The sequence below is a fragment of the Arvicola amphibius genome, chromosome X, assembly GCF_903992535.2.
Source record: "Arvicola amphibius chromosome X, mArvAmp1.2, whole genome shotgun sequence".
NCBI lineage: Eukaryota > Metazoa > Chordata > Mammalia > Rodentia > Cricetidae > Arvicola > Arvicola amphibius.
Genome location: NC_052065.1, coordinates 65,361,655 through 65,386,089, shown reverse-complemented (window position 1 = coordinate 65,386,089; position 24,435 = coordinate 65,361,655). Strand labels below are relative to the sequence as shown.

Here is a 24,435-nt window from a genome sequence, read left to right as displayed (position 1 = left end):
CAGTACTTTGAACCACTGAGCACTCTTCTTCAGCCCCTCAATATAGCTTTCAACAAGCTCGTTATTTTCTTTTCCTTGACAAGCTGAGTTTTCACCTTTCCTATTAAAGGAGGCACTTACAGCTTTCTCTCAGCACAAACACATTTGCCACTCTTGAACTATTTGTTCATATTTATGTAAAATAAGGACTGCTTGATGGCTCCCAGGTCAAGTGCTTACTGCACAAGCCTGAACACCAGAGTTCAATGCCCCAACCCACACAGAGGTGGAAGGCAGAATGTAACGAGTGAGAAGTCTGGTCTCAAAAGATTAAAGATTCAAGCAATGGTTATAAGAGTACATTTCAGGGGCTGGAGAGATGGCTCAGTGGTTAAGAGCATTGCCTGCTCTTCCAAAGGTCCTGAGTTCAATTCCCAGCAACCACATGGTGGCTCACAACCATCTGTAATGAGGTCTGGTGCCCTCTTCTGACCTGCAGGCATACACACAGAAAGAATATTGTATATATAATAAATAAATAAATATTAAAAAAGAGTACATTTCACTTTCACACACATATGCACACCCACACATGCACACACACGCCAGTTTTTTCCTAAAATGCTATTTTGTTCAGGCTGGGGGGTGGTGGCACATGCCTTTAATCCTAGCATTCGTGAGGCAGAGGCAGGTGGATCTCTGTGAGCCTGAGGTTCCAGCCTGATCTACAGAGTGAGTTACAGGACAGCCAGGGCCACACAGAGAAACCCTGTCTCAAATATCAAAAAACAAAACAACAATAACCAAAAACTGCTATTGCTCAGAAAGAAAAAAACAGATCATGGACTAAATAAAGATAAGGAAAAGTAGATACATATGAGAAATGCTAAGGACTAGACAACAGACTTGGTGATTGACTGAATGTGGGGATAAGTTCTATCAATTTTCTTGCTCTATTTAAGTGTATATACACCTCCCACCCAAACACACACACACATACACACACACACAAATATAATAAAAATGGGGGGTTTTGCCAGGTAATGATGGTGTGCGCCTTTAATCTCAAGATTTAGTAGTCAGAGGTAGGAGAATCTCTCTGTTCTATACCAGCCTGGTCTACAAAACAAGTTCCAGTACATCCAGGAATATATTTAAAAAAAACCTGGTCTAGAAAAACAAAAAACAAAACAAAACCAAAATGCAGAGTCCTAGGGTAGAAGCATACACAACTAACAAAAACAAACACCAAAAAAACAAAAACAAACAAACAAAAAATGAAATGTTTCCGAATGAGGTTCTGCTATAGTTATAGATAGGTGCCTAGTCTCGATGTCAGTAGAGAGGCTACCTCCAGCAGCTAATTGAAGCAGATGAAGAGACCCACAGACAAACATTAGGTGGAGAGAAAGCCCAGGTTGGAGATCTCCATCAGGTCCCTCCCCTTGGAACTCTCAGGAAACACCAAGGAAGAGGGGAAGGAGGAATTGTGGGATCCAGAGGGGTCGAGGATGTGGGAGAGCATGGTCCACAGAATCAACAAAGCAAAGCTCACAGAGGTTCACAGATGCTGAGCGGCAATAGTGGAACATGCACGGGTCTGCACAAGGCCCTCTGCGTACACGCTGTGGTTTTCATAGCTGGTTGTTCTCGTGGGTCTAACAGTGGGCGTGACGGTGTCTCTGAGTCTTTGCTGCTTTGGGGACCCCTTGCCTCCTACTGGGTTGCCTCGTCTAGCCTTGATATGAGGGTCTGTGCCTAGTCTTTATTGTACCCTGTTATGCTGCTGTGTTTGGTTGATATCACTGGGAGGCCTGTCCTTTTCTGAAGGGAAATGGAAGAGGTTGAGCTGTGGGAGAGGAGTCGGGGAACTGCAAGGAGAGGAAGGAGGGAAGCTTCGGGTGGGGATATATTGTATGAGAGAAGAATAAGTGATTTTTAAAAACCCTGCGACTTTCTAGATAGGTGGGGTGGCGTTATTAACTTTAACTTACAGATAAGGAAAGGCTAGGAAATTCCACCTAATTTGCCCAAGGTCACAGGGTGTTAGTAGCAGAACTGACAAACTCCAGACTCAGCTGAACTTCAGTGCACTTTGCACTACTACACAACATATCCAAAGTGTACATTAGTTCACGCTTGCACCACACACTGTCATCCATCTACAAAGGGTCTCACATACAATTATTTTACTTACTATTCATAACCTATATGTTAGACCGAGCAGGCACTGTCATTTTACTAATGAGTATACACTAAATAGAGAAAAATATTGGCATAATATCTTGAAATACGGAAACACCTAAAGTTTATTTGTTGGGTTAAAAAGGAATCTGAACTACAAATTTGGTTCTAGGACAACCAGGACTTTAAACAGAGAAACACTGTCTCAATTAAAAATAAATAAATAAAACCTTAAGATGGGAAACAAAGAGATTCGAATTGTGAACTTGGCAGACTCATTGTCTGTACACAGTAGGTAAACTGACTGAAGGGAGAAGATTGGCTTGGGCAATGTTCAGGTACCCCATTGCATAATCCTATGGCCTGTGGGTTCATGTAGCACAACAACCTGAGATGAAATGAAGTAGGGTGTCTCAAACTTGCAGATCAGGATCTACAGGCACATCTAGAAAGCTCTACTCCTGACACCCCAAACTGGTTCCATAATGTTTTCTCCTCTCTCATGTATCTACCCCTTCCTGTCATATGGCCTAGATGAGATTCTCAGTGAGATAAAATAGGGAAGCAAGCAAGTCCATTTCAGGACTACACTAGCAGAACCTGCCCTGACCTCAGGATGTCAAAATTAAAAGAAGCTAGGCTGGGCTAGCAAGAAGGTTCTCAAGTAAAAGCACTTCTCAACAAGCCTCATGACCTGAATTTGATCCCAGGGTCCCACAGGTCAGAACCAATTCTTCTCAGCTATTCTCTGACCTTCACATACACAACATGGTGTGTGCACACACAAATATTTTTAAAAAATTTTTAAATAAGTTGAGCATTTCTCCCTGGTAATCTCTCCTCCTTTCAGGAGGTCTTCCTTACGTTTTCTTAATAAACCTATGCTTATTCTGCTTTTAAGAAATATAAACAAAGAAGTAGCTCCTCCTTATATTATAGGGGGATCACAACTATGATCCCAGCACTCAGGAGACTGAGGCAGGAAGATTGCTATGAGTTCTTGGTTAGTCTGGCTGGTCTACATATCAAAGAAGCAAAATGTTAAACATAGAGATCATCATAACAAAAGATTGGATGTGACAGGGTGATCTTATGTGATCATTTTTGCCTGTTTAGTGAGGGAAGAAAAGAACTGAAAAATGCCAGGACAGTAATATCAAACCTTTCTAGAACACAATAACACATCAAATCCAAAGGTAAAAAGAGAGAAAAGACAGTTCATAGTAGGCATTCATGTGGCAATCCACACATGCTGCAAGCCAACCTAAGGGGAAACAAACATATGTTATAAGCAGTTCTTGCTTCAGAAACCTCTACCCAAGCTGTGCTTAGGAACAACAGAAAACCAAGGCACAACTGGTCTGGCCAGTTGCTTCAATTATGAAAGATAATCTAAAACTGAGCACATGCTTCAGATGCAGAACATAATCTGCATTTCCAGAGTTGTGGGTATATCTCAGTGGCAGACAGCTGGTCTAGCTTGAGGGAGTGTCTGGGCAACATCCGGGATTCACAAAAATGTACAAGCTAAAACAACTACTGGTAAGTCTCAAATGGATGGGTCAAGTAGTAGTTGTAGTTGATTGTCTTCATATTTGGGAAGGGGAAACATCCTATTGCAGAATCACAGTCAGAAACCAAAGCTAGGGCTGGGTACGGTGACACACACCTGCAATCCTAGCACTTAGGAAGCTGAGACCAGAGCAGAGCAAATTCAAGGCCAGATTGAGCTACAAGTAAAGTTTGAGGCCACCCTAAACTATACAGGGAATATGAGGTCAGCCTCAGCTATATAAAGAGATCCTGCCTCAGAAAAAAAAAAAGAAAAAACAAAGCTAGGGCTAGCAATACAGACTTGGTATTGTCCTTGCCTAGCCTATGTAAAGCCCGGGGTTTAATTTCTACCAGTGTATAAGCCAGACACGGTGATACATATCTGCTCTTCCGCACTCAGGTAGTGGAGGTGGAAGGATCAAGAGTTCACTGTTATCTTCAGCTACATAGCTAGTTTGAAAGCAGCATGAATTTATGAGACCCTGTCTCCAAAAAGAGAAAGGAAAGAAAGAAGGCAGGCAAGCAGACTAATCAAATGTACTGTTTTGGTGAAGATGTTGGGCACCCTAACAACTATCACATGGTACAGATCTTTCTCTTTCCCTGACTAACTTCCTTCTGTTTATCCTGATCTCTAAGACACCTCACTGGTACTCCATGTACATATTGATTAGCCTTTCTATTGCCAGTCATTTGATACAAGTATCATGACTATGAAGTTGTATACTTGAGAAATCTTACAACAAAATTCTAAACTTGAAAAACTCAGAGATAACACCAAACCAAAGCAATATGACTCCAAAGCCCACACTTCTTGCCCCCTCTGAAACACCAGACCCACAGACTTAAACAGTCCCCAAAGCCTTCACTTTCAATGTTTTGCATCGACATAAAATCCCTATTACAGCCTGGCAAGTCCTTCACTGAAAGTCACACACTACTTGATCTCGTTCTTTTCTATCCCTTCATCTAGAATGTTGTCTTTCTCATATTTAAATCCTATCTCTGACTAATCCAGAGAGATAGGACTGTCCACTGTGTTCACTAGCATATCCCTTGTGAGCAGGGTGGCAACTTAGTAAATCACTATTGAGTAAGTAAAGAAACTGAAGTCCCACCTCCACTATGCACAGAAATGCCAAACACTCCTACTCACTTTCTTTTGTAATGTCAAAACCGTTGGAACCAGTATTACAGCCTAATACCTGCATTTGACTTCTTTCCCTGGCAAGGCTCCACCAGAGACCAGACACCTTGCAAATCTCTGTGTATCTCACAGGGTATAAGAAAAACTGGATACACAGGAAGCACACCATAAACACTTCCTAGCATACAGATGAACTGCATGAGAATCCCATCTACACCAACTTCATGAGAATAGTTATTTTTGCTCACCATGTTAGAGATGCCCAGGCCTCTTTGCTTGCTGACATTTTCCATTTCAAAATTCATTAAGCAGAACTGTGATCGAGTATTTGGCAATTAAGGAAATCATTTGGAAAATCTCGACGCCCTGGAGTTTGTGGCTTGCTGATTACATAAGCAATTGTTACAGGTTTTCATGGTAGGGAACTAGAATGACAGCATCATGGTGATTTATCTGCTGGTGAGCATGAGTTCCAGGATGCATGTCACATGTTCAAATAGTAGGTGTACTGTTGGCTCCTGGACCCTCCCAAATCCAGTTTTCCCTTTTCTGTGGCATAATGTAGAAATTAATTATTGCTTGTGGGTATTGATTAATATATAACTCTTACAGTCTACTAAATTGATAGTGGAGAAGAACTATAACTTATAATTTTATTACATAGGTTGCTAAAATTACTTTTACAATGAGTAACACATTAAAATAATAATAGTAGTAACTGAAATTTATTGCATGTTTTTACTACTTGCCAAACACTTTTTTTATTTTGGTTTTGGTTTTTCTGAGACAGGGTTTCTATGTAGCCCTGGCTAGGTCCTGGAACCCTGTAGACCAGGATGGTCTCAAACTCAGAGATCCGTCTGCCTCTGTCTCCTGAGTGCTGAGATTAAAGGTGTGTGCCACCGCCACCTGGCACCAGGCACTGTTCTTAAAGCATTCTAAGTGTTAACTCACTGCCAAGTCTAGGAGGTAAGTACTGTTATTGTCCCCACTTTACAAATTCGAAGAAGGGTAAGATTACCTATACCAGCAGTGAGCAGAGGAACAAAGATTCCAACCCAGATAGTTTGAGGCCAGAGTCCCCACTTTTAACATGATGTTATATTGCCTCTCTCTAGCAAAACAACATTGTAATACAAAAGTGACTTAAGAAGCTTAAAGTAGCAAGAGAAAATATCCACTGGATCCAAGAAATGTAACTGGGAATGTTGTGACCTGTACTTGCTTATTAAGTTCTACTGTACTTTCTTTCAGAACAGTTCAATTCTATACATTATTATATGATAATAGTGAAGTGTGGCCAAGTTTACTATAAAGATAGGAAAACATGTCAGTGGTACTGGCACATGCCATTAATCCCTGCAGAGTCAAGAGGATCTCTGTGAATTCAAGGCCAGCCTTGTAGACATTGTGAGATTCTGACAGAAAGAAAGAAAGAAGGGAAGAAGGAAGGAAGGAAGGAAGGAAGGAAGGAAGGAAGGAAGGAAGGAAGGAAGGAAAGGAAAGGAAAGAAAAGAAAAGAAAAGAAAAGAAAAGAAAAGAAAAGAAAAGAAAAGAAAAGAAAAAGGAAACTACAGGTCCTTTCTTTTGAAATTAGATAAAGGTAACAAGGAAATGAGCTATTACAATTTTTCCTGCAGAGTCTTTCATTGTAGCTTAGGGAAGCCTGGAATTCATTATTTAGTCCAAGTTTGCTTGCCCCAAATTCAGGCAATTCTCCTGCTTTGGCTCTCTAAATGCTAGGATTATAAATGTGAGCTGCCACATCCAGTTCTTGTCTATGTGGAGTTTTTTGCTTGGGATACTTTTTTATCTTTTGTTTTGTTTTGTTTTGAGATAGAGTCTCATAGTCATCCATACATACACTGGCCTCCAACTTCCTACAACATGGGACTGAACTCTTGATCCTCTTGCTTCTACCTCCCAATGCTAGTATTATAGTAATGTGCAAGCACGCTTGGTTTACCTGTGTGCTTTCAAATCATACTTCCTGCCTGTAAATCAGCCTAGCCTATATAGTAAGACTGTTGATAGATAGATAGATAGATAGATAGATAGATAGATAGATAGATAGATAGATAGATAGACAGACAGACAGACTTTGAAGCCAAGATTGAGTGTTTTGAAACCCTAATTTATCCACATGCTATGTCTGGGAATAGAATCTGCTATTATGACTTATAGCTAGTCTTGGGCTGGGGATTCACAAAGCCCATGATTCATCCTCAGAACCTAAAACTATTACTCCTACCAAAGTACAAACAATAGACAAAGTGTGAGATTTCTTTTTCAGAGCAAACTGTTCTGGTCCCTATCATTTATATGCATAAAAATAAGTACTGCAAGGGCATGGGGGTACATGCCTATGATTGCAGCACTGGAGAGGTTAAAGTAGCAGAATTCCAACTTCAAGGCCAACCCAGCCCACACACGGAAACTCTGTCTCAAAAACTACATAAAAAGATTTAAGATCCTATGCTTTAACACATGTTCTAGAGTTAAGATATGGGAACTTGTGAGTTATATTTTTAATAATCACTGTGGACAAACTCTTAAGACAATTCTAATCAGACTTTTGCACTAAATATCAAATTATACAATGTAGAAAATAAATCTATGGGGGCTGGAGAGATGGCTCAGCTGTTAAGAGCACTGACTGTCCTTCAAGAGAATCCAGGTTTGATTCCCAACACCCACATGGCAACACGCAACTGCCTGTAACTCTAGATCTGGTGCATACAAAATGCTCACACAGACATGCAGGCAGGCAAAACCTCAATGTGCATTAAATAAATAAATAAATGCTTTCTAAAAAGAAAATAAATCTGTTAGCAATCATCACTTAGTAGATTAAAGATTTAAAAACAAAAAGCTAGATCTGCGCTGGAACGATGGCTCAGTGGTTAAGAGCACTGACTGCTCTTCCAGAGGACCAAGGTTCAATTCCTAGCACCCACATGGCAGCTCACAACTATCTGCAACTTCAGTTCCGGGGACCTGACACCCATGACAAAACACCAATGCATATAAAATAAAAATAAATTTTAAAAAGCTAAGTCTAAGTATAATAAAAGCACAAAAGCAGGAGGATGGCACTGAATTCAAGGCCATTCTGAGTACACAGTGAGTTCTAAGCACTATGAACTACAAAGGGAAACTCATTATCAAAAAACCAAAAGGAAAAAAATACCTGAAAACTACATGGTTCCCACAGCCCAAATTAAAAGACCCAGCTAGAAATATATGTGCTCAAAATATACAATATTTGAAGATATAGAACTGATACATAAGGTATTTATACTTGTGATTTAAAACTACTATCAAGGTATTGTGGCTATAGCCAGACGTACACAGAGAAACCCTGCCTCTGGGGGAAAGAGATATTGTGGCTATAAATTGGAACTAAAACTTAATAGCTGAATTAATCTTAAAATAGGAAGCTAGGAGTGATGATTTAGGCCTGTAATCTCGGTGTTGGGAGGTAGGGGTAGGAGGATTAGGAGTTCAAAGTCAGCCTTGGTTACCACTGAACTCAAACCAGCCTGGACTACAAGAGAACCAATCTCAAAACAAACAAAATTTAGGCATGGTAACTCACACCTGCAGTCCCAACACCTGGGAGCTGAAGCAGGCTACATGGTAAGTTCCAGAAAACCTTGTCTTGGAATAAAACCCTTTCTCAAAGGGGAAAAAAAAGAGCTATGTAGTTCAGAGCTCATACTGCTCTTACAGAGGCCCAAAGGTCAGTTCCCAGCACCCAAATCTGGAGGCTCAGAACCGCCTGTAAATCCAGCTCCATATGATCCCATGCCTTCTCTGAACCTCCTCAGGAACCTGCATACATGTGTACATATACACAGAAATAAAAATAAAATGATTTTTTTTTGGTTTTTCGAGACAAGGTTTCTCTGTGGCTTTGGAGCCTGTCCTGGAACTAGCTCTTGTAGACCAGGCTGGTCTCGAACTCACAGAGATCCGCCTGCCTCTGCCTCCCGAGTGCTGGGATTAAAGGCGTGCGCCACCACCGCCCGGCCAAATAAAATGATTTGTTTACATTTTTTGAGACAGTTTCTCTATAAAGCCTAAGCAGTCCTGGAACTGGCTCTGTAGACCAGGCTGGCATCAAACTCACAGAGATCTACCTGCCGTTGCCTCCCGAATGTTGGAATTAAAGGTGTGAGCCACCACCACTTGGCAAATATATATTAAAGAGATGCCAAAAGAGATAGCCTGGCAATTAAAAGTACCTGTAACTCTTGCAGAGGACCAAAATTTGGTTCCCAGTATTCATATCAGGAAGCTTCCAACTCTCCATAACTCCAGTTCCAGGGAATCCTATGCCCTCTAGACTTCACAACTATCTAAACACATACAGCCTACACACGCGTGCGAAAACACACAAACACATAAATTAAAACAAAAATATTTTTTTAAGAAAAGTTAAATAGCCAGGCAGTGGTGGTGTACACGCCATTAATCCCAGCAATTAGGAGGCAGAGGCAGGCAGATCTCTGTGAGTTTGAGGGCAGCCTGTACTACAGAGCTTGTTCCAGGACAGCTAGGGCTGTTACACAGAGAAATCCTATCTCGAAAAATCAAAAAAAGAAAAAAAAAGAAGGAAGGAAAAAAATAAAAAAAGAACATTTTTGTAAAAATGAAACAAGCGATATTCAAATGACACTAATATTAATATTTTAGTACTATATTTATTAATAATTATACCCTAAACTTGATATGTTTACTAATACACTAAAAATAATTAATACTAATACAGAATTGAATTAATTCTAATTATTATTAATAGTAGTTCTATTAGAGTTGGAGTTCAGAGGAAGAGTGTTTGTCTAGCATAAAATAGGCTATATATTTAGCTTCACAAAAAAGAGGAAAAAGAATCAACATTGCCATAATCTTCAGAGCAAATGATTTTATCAACAGAAAAGTTAGACAAGCCAGGCATTGTAGTGGTGGTGCGTGCGCATAATTCCAGCAATCAGGAGGCAAGTACAGGAGGATCTCAAATTTGAGGTCAGCCAGGGTTATACAGTGAGCTGCAGAACCATCCAGACCAGTTAATGAGATCCTGTCTCAAAACGATGTTAGATACCTTTCATTATGCCACCTCAAAGGAGATCACACACACTTGCAACTCTTAACAAGCGAGCTCTTTGTAACTATTGGTTAGCTGTAAGGCCAACGCTTCCATGTGCCAAGGATTAAAAGCTGGGATTCTCACATGTTAGGCACATGCTCTATGACTGACCTACATCCAAACCCCTTAGCAGCCACTTTTAAGAAACTTTATCACACCAGTGACTACAAATTTCTCCTACAGTGTGCTGAGAACTTATTTTAGAGGGGGTTGTTGACTTTTCAGTTCATTTTCTCTGTTCTGACCTTTTTTGATGGTTTTTCAGGCCTTCATAGAAGAAACCCTTTCCATTTTTCTTTCTCCCGAGCGGGATGTAGCACATATCGGACAAAAGCCCAAGAAAGCAGAACTTGGCTTTCTTGGTGACTCAGGCCTTTTATCTTAGCACGAGGGAAGCTGAGGAAAAAGAATTAGAAGTTCATGGCCAGTCAGGGCTGTATAGTGACTGGCAGGCCAGCTGCAGTTACATAGTGAAACTGTCTCAAAAATAACAAAGTAGGGCTGAGGATATAGCTCAGTGGCGGAGCTTTTGTCTAGGATGTGCAATTCCTAGCACTACATACATGTAAATAAATATATACACACATAAACAAATAAAATTTAAATTCTTATTTTAAAAAAAGAAATAAAGCCCTTAATCCCAACACTCGGGAGACAGAAGCAGGTGGGTCTCTGTGAGTTCCAGGCCAGCCTGGTCTACAGAGCTAGTTCCAGGACAGCTCGATCTGTTACACAGAAAAACCCTGTCTCAAAAAGAAAGAAAGAAAGAAAGAAAGAAAGAAAGAAAGAAAGAAAGAAAGAAAGAAAGAAAGAAAGAGAGAGAGAGAGGGAGGGAGGGAGGGAGGGAGGGAGGGAGGGAGGGAGGGAGGGAGGGAGGGAGGGAGGGAGGGAGAGAAAAAACAAAGAGGACAGAGAGTAGGACTATATATATATATATAAAACTCAGTGGGAAAGTACTTGGCTAGCAAGCACCTGAAGACTTGATTCAATACTCACCACCAAAACATGAAAGACAGACAGACAGAGAGAGATAAAGAGAGAGAGGAAGAACAGAAGTTATTTTCTTTCTAATGTTAAAAGACACATAGAGATCTGCAAACTGTCCACTGGGAGTGGAAGAGGGACGGGATTCAAGTTTTTTCCTTTCCTGTCTGCTTTAGTTATGACATCAATTGCATATGCAGGAGCAGCAGCAACCACAACAGCACACAGCAAGCATGCTGCTTTTTATGAACAAACTCAGCAAGCGTAAATAGCCAGGCTAAAACAGTATCCCTGCCATGTGAAGTAAGCCATTTAAATGCACTTCTGATCATACATGTGGAAAACTGCACTTCTACACTAGGTACAGTAAAAACTAGGAATTTTTTTCAAATCACCTAGACATAGCTGTACAATCCCAAACAGACAACATGCAATAATGTCCATATAATCAGTTCAAAATTGGGATATTTTCTCCTCATTTCTATCAAGAAAAGAAGTATTTGTGAAAATCAGTGTGATCTATCATACTTGAACTCACATAATGAGGAAATCAATTTGCTGACAATGCAGGACAACGTAGGAACATATCTATGAAACCAGAAACACAGCAGCTACTCTATAACACCCATTCTAAGTTAATATTGGTACTTTCCTTGCCATATTACCTCAATAAGTTAAGTATACAAGTTTTCTTGTTTTGTTTTGTTTCTTTGAGATGAAGTCTGGCTATGTAGCCTAGGCTGACCTCAAACTCTTAATATTCCTGACTTGGTCTCTGAAGTGCTGGAAATTAAGCATATGCCACCACACCCTGAAATAAGTTATACCACATGAAGTCACCCTACAGACTGAGATCAAGAAGTAAAAGATTTACAACTGTCAGAATGGTAGTAGTTTTAACTAAAATACTCTCTAGTCATGATTTACTAGCTATCTTCCTCATTCTTATTTTTACTTAAGTCCTAGGAAATATTTCCCTCGAATATTAAAACATTGATATCTAAGAAAAAAAGGGGCAGAAGCAGGCGAACCTCTTGAGTTCAAGGCCAGCCTGTTCTACAGAGTGAGTTCCAAACAGCCAGAGCTACACAGAGAAACCCTGTCTCAAAAAAAAAAAAAAAAAAAAAAAAAACAAAGAAAAAGAAAAAAAGATATTCACCTACCCTTCAGGAAAAAAAAAGTAGTGTTTATCATTGGCTTGAAGCCACAAATCAAGATCTGCCACTGGTTTGAAGTGTTTTCATTACATTTGCAAGATGAGGAGAGAAATCAATTGGAGGAGAAATGCAAGGATTCCTAGAGGGAAAATTAGAACAGCTTCTGGATTTAAAAAAGGTTACTCGGTGCCAACGATTTTTGTTTGGGTTTGTTTTTTTTGTTGTTGTTGTTGTTGTTTGTTTGTTTTGGGGACAGGCTTTCTCTGTGTAGTCCTGGGTGTTCTGGAACTAATCTGTAGACCAGGCTGGCCTTGAACTCGAGATCCATTGGCCTGTGCCTCCTAAATGCTGGGACCAAAGGTATTTGCCACCATACCCAGTTGCCAATATTACTTTTAGTTATTGCAAATTAAGGCACAATAATCAGAATTAAGAACTGAGGCTCAACAAAGAAACATAATGAGGGGAAGGCAAGACTTGCTCCCACACACAAACCATGCCTTCCTACTTTTGTGTCTTTTAAATCTAGGGTCACATTACCAATTAAACCTCATACATTCACTATGTTTATCATTTCTATTTTTTCTACATGTAGGCCTTTTGTGGATTAACAACTGATTCTATATGACCATCCTTCATGAGCTCTTTCGTATTTTTACTTTATTCAAGGTGCCAGGGATAGAGCCCTTGGCCTTCGCAATGGGAAGACAACTCTCTTATCACCTAACTACTTCCTCAGCCCTTATTCTTTTTTTCTCTTGAAATCTTGAAAGGGTGTTTGTTAGAAATAGAGACAGTGATATACAGCATGATCTCCCCAGTATTTTTCTACCTGGACTATTCTCCCATTCCTACAGAGCCAAGTCCTGTCCGCTTTTCCAGACCAAGCTCAAATGCTTCTTTCTATACATCCTTATTCTTCCTGGTTGTAATGTATGTTAGCGAGATTTTAAGTGACTAGGTGATTGTGTGTTTCTTCCTTACTTCATTGCGGGACACTCAAGAACAACAACAAAACCTTCATGTGATTACCATAGATGCAAGAAAGCTTGAAATTAGCAAACTAAAATATCTGCTCAAAATAACCTTTCATTACGAGGGATGGTATAAACCATCTAAGTTGTTTATCCAGTTAGTGGGGCTGCTAGAACCCACGCTCTTCATAGCTAAATTTGACTTAATTGATTGCAAACTCTTTTGAGTCCAAGAACTGTCTCAATCTGGCATCGCCTCATCCCTCACACCTCAGTATCAACTAATTCAATGTTCTTCACACGCTGTCTCAATACAAAGCCTTATTACTAAATAATGAGGCTATAATTAAAACAAAGTTCAGATCCTAGAAAAATATTGGCTTGTAAAACATGAGTGTTGCCCGAGTTTAAAATAACCTCGGCACCCACAGCAAAAATTGTCAAAAGTAAGATGCAACCCAGCATGTGGTAGGTAGTGAATTCAACCCCCAGCACTGAGAAGGGGAAGAGGAAGAGGGAAAAAGGGAGAGAGGAAGAGCCTCAGAAAGATGTTGCAGGGTGGGACAGGGGTGGCTGTAACTTTACTAGAAACAGAGCACAAAGAACAAAACGAAGGGGTGACGAGACTCCGTTTAGCTTATGCTCCCGGAGCGTGACAAAAGCCAAATGCCTGTTTTCGAAAAACATTTAGCCAGTGACGGTGGTCTTCAGAAGCTCAGTTTCTAAAGTAGAAAGGGATGCCACTAAGCAAAGATCCCAGTCCACAAAAATTCCAGTACGGGCAGACTTAGTGTCCACAATTAACACAGGCCACAGACGATCAGAATACCCTCTCCAGGACAGCACAACAAAGTGGCATAAATCAGGACCCAACCTCCCTTCTCTGTCCTGGTTGGGAGGGTAAAGCCTACGTGTGGTTAAACGTGTGAGTTGTGAAGGAGTTTAGAGACTGACCCAGCTTAGAGTGGTGACCTTCTCACCGCTCTAGACAGTAGAACAACTAACAAAACGACCCCTCCAATGAAGTCGCCGACGGGAAGCCGCTGTGGGACTCACCTGGGTTTCCAGGGCTGGGGTTCGAGCTCCGGCACACCGCGGGGAGGCAGCGATCAACCCGCTCGCAGCCTCCGCGCTCGCACACACTGAAGAAGAGTCTAGGCGCCAGCGGCGGCAGCTCCTCCCTCGACTGCTTTCCCAGCCCCAGCCTCCCCAGCCCGCAGCCTTTGCCCCGCCCTCCTCCGAGGCCCCCACTTCCGGGTGATGCCGGAGCCCGGAAGCTGGACCGACTAGGGAAAAGGGTCCACGTCACGTGAAATGGAGCGCGTGCCCTGAGCTCCTTGCGCCCTCTGCTGCCCGCACGTAGCCTCGCCTGAGATGGGTTAGGCGCTTGCCGTCCTCCTTGTCTCCCAACCCCAGTGCCTAGTGCAAACTCAACAAAAAGGGGAAAAAGTACGTGAAGAACAAAAAAAACTTGCCATAAACCTTCTATATAGTTCGTCTTTCCCAGTTCGCTGTATTCCCAGCGCTTGAAAGGGTGGCGAGTTGCAACCAGTCTGGGCTACATAGTGAGTTCCTGGCCAGACTGGGGTATAGAGTAAAATCCTGTCTCAAAAAAGATTTTTTTCCTCCAGGCTGCAGAGATAGCTCAGTATTTAAGAGCACTGCCTTCCAGAGAAATAATGGCAGCTCACAACCAGTGGTTACTCCAGTTCTCGGGAATCTGATGCCCTCTTCTGGCCTTCTAGAGCACTGCCTATATCTGGTGTACAGATGTACAAGCTAGCAAAACACCCATATACACAGAAAAAACATCTACCCAAATGACATATGACAGAATGCTGCTGTAAACTGTTCTCTAACCCCACATACATGCTGTAGTGCATACTGGCGCGAGCGCGCGCAGACACGCTCAGAAACAGACACGATTATCTTTTTTAAAAAATTATACAATGGGGTTGGAGGTATGTATACCACAGTGGCTGACAATTCCTTAAGTTTAATCCCCTGCAGGTGAAAATGCTTACCACCAAACCTACTGACCTAAGAGCTCTATCCCTGGTGGAGGGAGAGAACTCTCACAAGTTGTCCTCTCGTCTTCACACCTGGGCTATATATAGTGCATACAGCACACCCACAAATAAATACATGCAATAAAATAAACTTTTTAAATAAAAAGAAACTGGAGTGATGGCTCGGTGGTTAAAAGCACATACTGTTCTTGTAGAGGACCCAAATTCAGTTCCAAACAGTCACAATGGGTAGTTCACAACCACCTGTAACTATAGCTCCATGGGACCCAACACCCTCTTCTAAACTCCAAGGCCACCACACCCAAATATGCACATACCCACACACATATACATGGAATTTTTTTAAATTAATTTTTAAAAGAAACTAACGTGACTTAAGTGGGCTCCCAAATATCAACAAACTGAGTTATAACTGAAAGATGATTGGTGTTAAACTCAAAGAAATTCACGAACAAAAAATATCACTACTCACATGGTTTATAGCTTTGGCCATTTGATACACATTTGCTCCCTCAACACAATTGTTGTTCAACTATTAAATAAAACTCACTCAATGGTAGGAACCAGGAAACCAGTTGTAAAGAAGCAGGATAGCAAGTCAGCTAGCCCTCTAGTCAATCTAGATATTGGTTTCTCTGTCACCTACCACATCACTCTAAAATGTCGTCTTTGTCTCCATCCTTTCTACTGCCCATGAAATGCTCAAGCATATTAACATTCCTTTCACGTTTACTATAGAGTGAGCTTTCATAAGACAATGTCTTAAGTTTCAGGTTTACTGGGAGTTATTAAGTACCTCCAAATTGTTTCCAGTATGACATTAATATATTCTTTTATTTTTTGAGACAGGGTTTCTCTGTAGCTTTGGAGCCTGTCCTTGGAACTAGCTCTTGTAGACCAGGCTGACCTTGAGCTCACCTGCCTCTGCCTTTCGAGTGCTGGGACTAAAGGCGTGCACCACCACTGGGCTGACATTAGTATATTCTTAACGAAGTCTCCGGGCTAAGGAAAGAACATCTGGGACTGGGAAAATAGCCTTGTGGTTAAGAATACTACTTTCCAGAACAGCTCACAACCGCCTTAACTCCTGCTCCAGAGTATCCAACACGGTATCCTGGCCTCCACTGGCACCTCCACACAGTGGCACACATAAAGAGCACATCTTTTAACTTTAAAAAAGGTAACATCTGGGAGCTGGAGAAATGGCTCGAAGGTCAAGAGTGTTGACTGTTCTTCCATAGGTCCTGAATTCAATTCACAGAAACCACATGGTGGCTCACAACCATCTGTAATATCTGATGCCCTGTTCTGGTATGCATGTAAACATGCAGACAGAATACTGTATACATAAGTAAATCTTAATGTTTTGTACTTGATAAGCTTAATAAATTCAAATAACAAAAATACATGGCAATTCCATTTCAGAGGAAAATTAAAAACAGAACTTTATGACATTCACCTTAATCTAAAAGTACTTCATAGTCCCTCGAAGCCTTTTAAAGGATTAGCAGTGCTTCTGAGGTAAATTGTCTCAATTCTTCAACCAAAGAAATACATTACAGAGAAGTTAATGACCTTCCAACTCCGGGTAATAATAAAATTCCAAGTAAGATGCTAAGGAGTAAAAGGGACGCCATTTTCATGCAATGTAGAACCTGCCTGGCTGAGTGTAACAGGAAAGCACCAAGGTTAGAATGTTGTGGGGCAAGAATCAATGAACAACTCGTTCATTTCTACCAGTGGTTATGTAGTATTAAAGGCACCTATCAAAGGAGGGCAAGATGAGTCAGTAGGTAGTGCATGTGCTGCCGAATCTGGTGACCTGAGTTTATTCCCCAGAACCTTCAGGTAAATGAAAGCCTGTTCCTGCAAGTTGTCCTGACTCTCACATGTACACCGTGGTGAATGTGGGCACAAATACACACAAATTAAGTAAATGTAAAAGATTACACGCAGCTGACAACCATCATTTACCCAACAGAACAAATCATAGTGACATTTACCTCACCATAAATGAATTCTGAGGCTAAAAGGTGTAGGACCTAACATGTTAAGGCATCCAAGTCTCTTGTTTAATCACATTTCAGATTAATTTGTATTTGAATGGCTTAATACTAGTTTGAACATTTCCACAGACTTCATAAAAAATGTTCAAGTTTTTGGGTGGAGACAGGATCTCAACTATGTAGGATCTGACTAGCCTGGAACTTGGAGTGATCCTCCTACCTCCCTGCCTTGAGTCCTGGGGTTGAAGGTATATGGCACCACACCAAGCTTAAAATTTATCAAATAGTATTAGTAGAGTTACAAATCTTGCCACGTACAAATCTTACAATCTTTTAGTAAGCAGAATGTGGAATTCCTAGCAGATATATTTAAGAGATTGCTAAAGACAACTTCTATAACTCAGTTTTGGTTCTGCGAAGTCTCTAACCTTAGCTAATACAAATAACTTAAATAAATAAACTTAATACAAATTCCTTGACAAGAATTCCGTGTTTTGATTACTCAAGCATTATAAATGTAACTAACTACAGACTACAATTCTAACCAAAAGTAATGGAGTGATTCAATTTTTTTGTTTAGTTGACATCTTCCACAGCAAGTTAGTTCAGTGTCATATACTAAACTCAGGACAATTCCCCAAACCTAAATGTTACATTGCTAGAATTACTGAAAACCAACAGGAGAGGCTAATGAGTCAAGTATCAAAATGTATCTCTTTAAAGCCATGATTAACAGATACTGTTATTGTTATGGCAACAGTAACTAGGAAGTAGGTGACAAATGCTCCCCACAGAATAAGGATTATGCTGAGAATCCACCAGCTAATTAAGTCGAATATGCTATGGGGGCTAAGGAGCTAGTCTTTAGCAAATCTAGCTCATATTTACAGGATCATTATTCACTTGAGTTTGGTGACAGTCTAAATTCTCCAAGCAGGAGAGGAAGGGAGTTAACGCCAACTCCAAATATAACCATGAGGTAGAGATACTAGGCATAACCGATCTGGACCAAACTCTTGACCCAGCTCTGTGGTTATTGTTCACTAGCTGTGATTTCAGCTTACTATAAAGTTGCCTTTCAGAGCATAGATTGCCCTCATACCACTTCAAAGAAAAAAGCTGTTTTAAGAGATGGTACAGCTGTTTGACTCAAATACAATGCTTAAATAAATGAAAAGTCATCACGCTTGGCTTCGTTTACAAAGAAAGCAAAACATAAAATGAAGGTTTCAAAGGTACTTTATTTTTTCTTCAATATGCCATATTTTAGTGAATACATGATTCTTTGACTTGGCATCACTTATTGATTGGTTTTGAAATAATTCCTTGATTATTACACCAGCTGGCATGACTACTGATCTCTCCATTCCTTGGGGGTGATTCTGCCAACAGGTGACAGGTTCCATTCTATTCCAATTTGTGTTGCTGTCTGTAAAAATTAAAAGGCTGTCAGTTATACATATTTAAACCGCAGTCCACTTTCTCAATTTGGAAACTCTTCAAAATTACAAAGAATTCTGCTCCTTAGGTAAATAACAAACAGAAAGTCACCAGGGATATAGTGCTTTTCATAGAAGTCAAAACTAATTACTGTACTAATTCTTTAGATCAGGTTGCTTAACTCAAAGTTCAGAGTTGAAGGAAATGTTCTAAACCTACACTGTCCAATACAGGAATCGCTGGCCGTATCTGGCTGTTAAATACTTGGAATGTGACTAGAAGACTGAGAAAATGAATTTTGAAGCTGTCCTTAATTCAAAATTATATTTTACATTTTCTTCCCCTCCAAAATTTTGCCTGTCCACCACAACTACCTAAGAGAACTCATTTTATTTTAATAACTGACTTCACGGCTGAGGTATAGATCATTAGAGGTGCATGAATATGCTTAGATACACAAAACCCTGGGTTCAATCCCCAGCACCAAAATTAATAGTTATCTTTACTTTCAAGCAAGGATTGGGTTGTCCCTTTTGTTTTATTGAGAAACAGTTCCATGTAGATCAGGGTGGCCTCAGACTTGATATGTAGCTGAAGATGACCCTGAACTCTTGATCCTCCTGCATCCCTAGTATTGAAATTATAGATGTGGGCCACTTCACTCAGAAATCTGCATCACTTACACCCAAAATATATTGATTAAAATTTCAAAATTACACTTTTGAAGATCGAGCAACTAGAAAATAAGTTAAGCAACAGACACAGCGCTCTAGAGTATGGAAATCAAGTTATACTTCATCTAGCAAGAAAATTATACTCAGGTTTTGATTTTTTGGGTTTTTTGATTTTTTTTTTTTGCAACAAAGTCAACTATGTAGCCTAAGCTGGCCTCAAACTTCTTATAGTTCTAGCTGGTCTTATGCTTCCAATCTACTTGCCTCAGCATCCAAAGTGCTGGGATTGAAGGTATGTACCACCACACTTGGCTTGTGCCTCAGTTCTGATTACAGAATTTTAGAAGGAAATCTGATCACTTAAGTATGTCTAGGAAGGTGACTCAAAATATGAAAATTCAGAAAATATACAACAAAAGTCTGACCAATACACCTACAGATGTTTTAATCTTATCAAATTAAAAGACATTATGCTAATGGTTTTTGGGTGTTGTTTGTTTGGTTTGTTTATTTGGTGCTGTGAATTGAACCCAGGGCCCAGTCAATGTTAAGCATGTGCTTTACAACCTATGACAAAAATCTACTAGCTGATGGCTATCATATGGAAATATGATGGGTCAGAATTTTGGTGTTGCAATAATTATAAAGGAAAGCATATTTAACTCAACATTAAATTTTTAACTGTTTTAGAGATAAGGTCTCACTATATACACTAGATAGCCCAGGCTGATCACACACTTGCAATCCTCTTGTCTAAGTCTCTCATGGGCTGGATTACAGGTATATGCCACCATGCTTGGGATCCACAAATAAGATCCTTCTAACAGCTGCACAATCTAGAAGGGCTGCCTTGTGCTCCAACAAGCAATTTGCTACTGGAAACATTAAGAAAATGGATGAATGCTAAGTGCAAATAAAGACAATGGGTGGATGATCAGATAGTCTTTCAAATCGCTCGTTCACTCGAAATTTAACATTTCCAATACATAGACTAGATAAGAATAAAACATATTTAAATGAAGAATCACTGAGTCTGAGAGTATAGCTCAATGGCAGAGCACTTGCCTAACATGTATGAGACCTAGCACTGCAAAAAAATAATAATATTCAAGTGAAGTACTTACATATGTCCATGCAGAAATACAGAAGAGGCCTCCAGCTGCTAATATAGCATTTCCATATTTGTCGTGGAAATTAGGTGTCCGCTTCTGATGGCTGTGTCTTGCCACCACCTGTTGAATGCTTCGAACTAAAAAAAAAAAAAAAACACAGAAATATATGTGTCAATTATTAAAACAGAGAGAACACAACTGCCAAACAGGAGAACAAAGGTAGTAAACTCTACATACTACCAAGCAACTCAACTAAATGTTAAGCACATTACACATAGGAACAAGTGGCCTGGAGATAGTGGTGCACACCTTAAATCCCAGTGCTCCAGAAGCAAAGGCAGGCAGATCTCTGTGGGTCTGAGGCCAGCCTGGTCTACAGACAGTTCTGGAACAGCCAGGGCTACACAGGAAAACCCTGTCTCAAAAACAAAAACAAAAAATAAAACAAAAACAAGTAAGCACCTTCTCAAATGCTCTGAAAATAAGATAAACTGCTAGGTCCTGGGGCTCACACCTGTAATCTCAGCACTTGGGAAATGGACAGGAGGATTGCCATGAGTATAATAGCAAAGTAGGCTACACAGTGAATTCTAGGCTAGACTGAGCTAGAGATGCTCAGAGATGCTCTATTTCAATATGTGTGTGTGTGTGTGTGTGTGTGTGTGTGTATAAAATAAACTGACACAGAGATAGAAGCAGGATAAAAACAAACATAACAAAATGTTAATATAATTGGTCAATGTTCTTCACACAATTTTCACTTTTTTGGATTTCTGAAAACTTTCAGGAAAAAAAGAATGGAGGACATGAATGATAGCACACACCTTTTCATCTAAGTTATCCAGAGGTAGAGGCAGAGGCTGGCGGATCTCTGTGAGTTCAAGTCCAGCCTGATCTATATAGTAAGCTATACAGTGACACCTTGACTCAGGAAATGGTTGGAGAAAAAGAAAAATTGGAGGTATATATCAGTAATGGTTTATTGGATAACATTCACTAATTTGAATACTTATGACTTCAATTTTCACTAAAATTTACCCAACATCGCTCAATAATTTAAAATATACAAGGGGAAATGAACCAAAAATCATCAGATTTATACACACCCAATGTTTATTGCCTTAAAATTACAACAAAATAACTTCAAACTACAGTAAGCTAAAGTTTAAAATAATTAGTAATAAGGCTCAATTATATTAGAGTATATAAGCAGGCAAGCATATTTGTAATCCCAGCACTTGGAAGGTTGAGGCAGAATAACAAGTGAGCCTAGAATGCACGAGACCCTGTCTCAAAAAAAATAACGTACAGGGAGGGGAGCTAGAAAGATGGTTTGGTGGTTAAGAACACTGGCTGCTCTTCTACAGAACCTGGGTTTAATTCCCAGTACCCACATGGCAGCTCACAACTATCTGTAACTCCAGTTCCAGGGGATCTGACATCTTCACACAAACATACAGGAAGGCAAAAACACCAATGCACATAAAATAAAAATTATTTTAAAAATAGAATATATAAAAATGTATAAGATAGAGACTTATCATTAGGCAGTTTCTAGCCTAGAAGTGATATTATATATGAAGACAAAAAATCACTGTAGTACAAGAAAGTAGAATTAACTGAGTACCTGTTGTATATAGCGATAGAAATGTGAAATTAAAATTGACAGATCTACTGTGCTAGAAGCCAATCAAGTTTTAATGAAGAACAAGGTATACATGCAAGTTAATAAGAAATAAAACTAGAAAGAAGTGGTAAATACCAAGAAAAACTATCAGTTTTGGTTTTTTCCTTTCCAAACTAGGTATCACGCCCTTATTGTTTTAAGGTGCTTACAGCTACAGTGGGAAAGAGCAATGCTGGTTTGCGATTTGGTGGTTCCACACCTGTACTCTCAGCCCTTGGAAGGCTTAGGGAGAAAAACTGCCCTCAATTTTAATGCCAGATAATGCTTAGACCATTTCAAAAATAAAAGCAAAACAAAAAATGCTGCCTCCACTAACCCTTAAAATGTAATAGTTTTCAGGGCCTGGGGTTATAGTTCAGTTGCAGAGCTTTGGGTTAAAACCCCATCACCTCCCAAAACTAAAATAATAATGGTCTCTATGGGGTATAATCATGATAATTTCTTAACCATTATATAGTTCTTTAGCTGTTTTACTTAGCTTTCAATTTTAGACCAGTCACACTCAGAACAAATGTAGCTCAGTTGGTGTGGCGCATGCCACATTTCCTGGACTCGGTCCCTACGCTGCAGAAACACAAGTGGTGCGTGCACACAACATCCGCACATGCACATATGCATGCACCACATGTGCACACTTGCACTTAAGTCTCTAAGGTGCTAAGTACCTGTTATCCCAGCACACGGGAAGTGGAGGCAGAAGGATCAGAAGTTGAAGATCATCTTTGGCTCCAATTAAGTTGGAGGCTAGCCTACTCTACTTGAGACCCTCCCTCAGAAAAACAGCCACACCCAGACTAAGCAAATTCATAACATTTCTTATGTCTTGTGCTCCTAGAACACTTAGAGCTGAGTAAGTACAGGAATTCACATTGAGAAACAACCTTTTAAGATCACCTTTTCCACAGGATAAAAATCCCTAAATCACTTTCAAATAAATTGAGATTACCAAACTACTGTTATTTTCAACACTCTGATTTACCAAGTGGATTTCCTTAAATCTCTCCTCTATACAAAAAAGAGGGGCTGTTTACCTATCAGATATTGGTTAACAAACTTATTGAAATATGTATTATTTACTAATCTCTCTTTGCAAAAACAAGAAAACAAGTTCAAAATGTTAAATGATTTGCTCTAAATAAAAGAAATAATAAACAGTTACTGGCTTACAAAACATCAGTTGGGCTTCTATTTTTCTCAACTATTCCTAAAGTACTTCAGTGTTTAGAGCACAATTTCTTACACTACTATCTCTGTAAAATAAAAACATGGTTAGAGAGCAAGCTAAAGATAGTTGTGTAAGGTCACCTCTATTCACATTACTGAAGGTCACTTCAAAGGAAAGCAAGTATGAAAATGATTTTTTTCTCTCCAATCCAGTGTGTTCTTCACATATAATACTAGTCTCAAATTTCCGCGGTACTTGCCTAACTTTCAAACCAGAAAAATTGACCACAATTGTTTTCGCAATAGTTAATAGTCCGTTGATAACCTACAGATGGCTAAAGTTGTCAGGCTACCACATTAGGGTTTCCCCTTGCTATGAAACCATGTGATGTAGATTTAGCCTTCCTATCACCGTTACAGTGTAAGATCAGTTCATCTATTTGGGGGTTGCAAATAAATACACTCCCAAAGCTAAAATTTAGAACATCACTTAAGGAGAGCCAGGTGTCCGCCAAGAGTTCTTCCGGAAATCATAGGTCCCTGAAGGATTGAGAATGCAGAACTAGGCTAGGAACACAACGAGATTTATAAAGCCACTGTCCACGGCTATCTTGCAGGTGAGTGGCTATCTTCCCAGGGACTTGAGACCATGCGGGGCTCTGTGCACCTACAATTAAAAGTGCAGGATGCTGGGGAGGAAAAGGGCACGACGAGCACGAAGGACAGACGGATTCGCGGATGCAGTAAGGACTCGCCCACACTCACCTTGGAGCCGGCTTAGCGCGTTTTTGGTAAAGGGCAACATCGCGGGAAGAGAAGAAGATGGAACTGCGGTTGACGACCCGGTGCTGCCTCTGTGCAGATTCGACCCCCAGCTACCCTTGCAAAGAGCCCTGAAAAACAAAATGGCTTCCATGTGGGGATTCCGTACGGTATTTGGTAAGATCTCGCGAGATTTGGGGTTGACCTATAGAAATAGTGATCCTGTTTCCTGCAAAGGAAAAGAAAGGCCTTTGGGAAATGTAGTTTCAAGCTTTGTAAGAGTCCTAGAATAATATTTACTAAACAGTGAGGTAACTCTGTGACTCTGCAAGAGAGCTGAGACACCAACTTTACTTAAGGCACCAGCTTCAAGATGGTGCTGAAACTCCAGAGGTTTGGGTTAGTTGTCTCACTTCAAACTATTCTCAT

General features: G+C 40.1%; 2 protein-coding genes across 2 annotated transcripts in view; both read right to left on the bottom strand.

Moving 5' to 3' along the window:
* Atp7a (ATPase copper transporting alpha) overlaps positions 1–14,319 on the bottom strand; it is a 107,700-nt gene extending 93,381 nt beyond the window's left edge. The window contains exon 1 of the mRNA XM_038316510.1: positions 14,188–14,319. The gene's annotated coding sequence lies outside the window, so the exon portion shown is untranslated. The remainder of the gene's footprint in view (positions 1–14,187) is intronic.
* A 4,069-nt stretch (positions 14,320–18,388) lies between these two features.
* Positions 18,389–24,171, bottom strand: LOC119804752 (cytochrome c oxidase subunit 7B, mitochondrial). The gene is made up of 3 exons (XM_038316390.1): positions 24,010–24,171; positions 20,406–20,530; positions 18,389–18,596 (listed from the first exon to the last, which is right to left on the bottom strand). Exons 1-3 carry the CDS (start codon positions 24,158–24,160, stop codon positions 18,519–18,521), a joined length of 354 nt encoding a protein of 117 aa, XP_038172318.1. The 5' UTR covers positions 24,161–24,171; the 3' UTR covers positions 18,389–18,518.
* Positions 24,172–24,435: the final 264 nt, after the last annotated feature.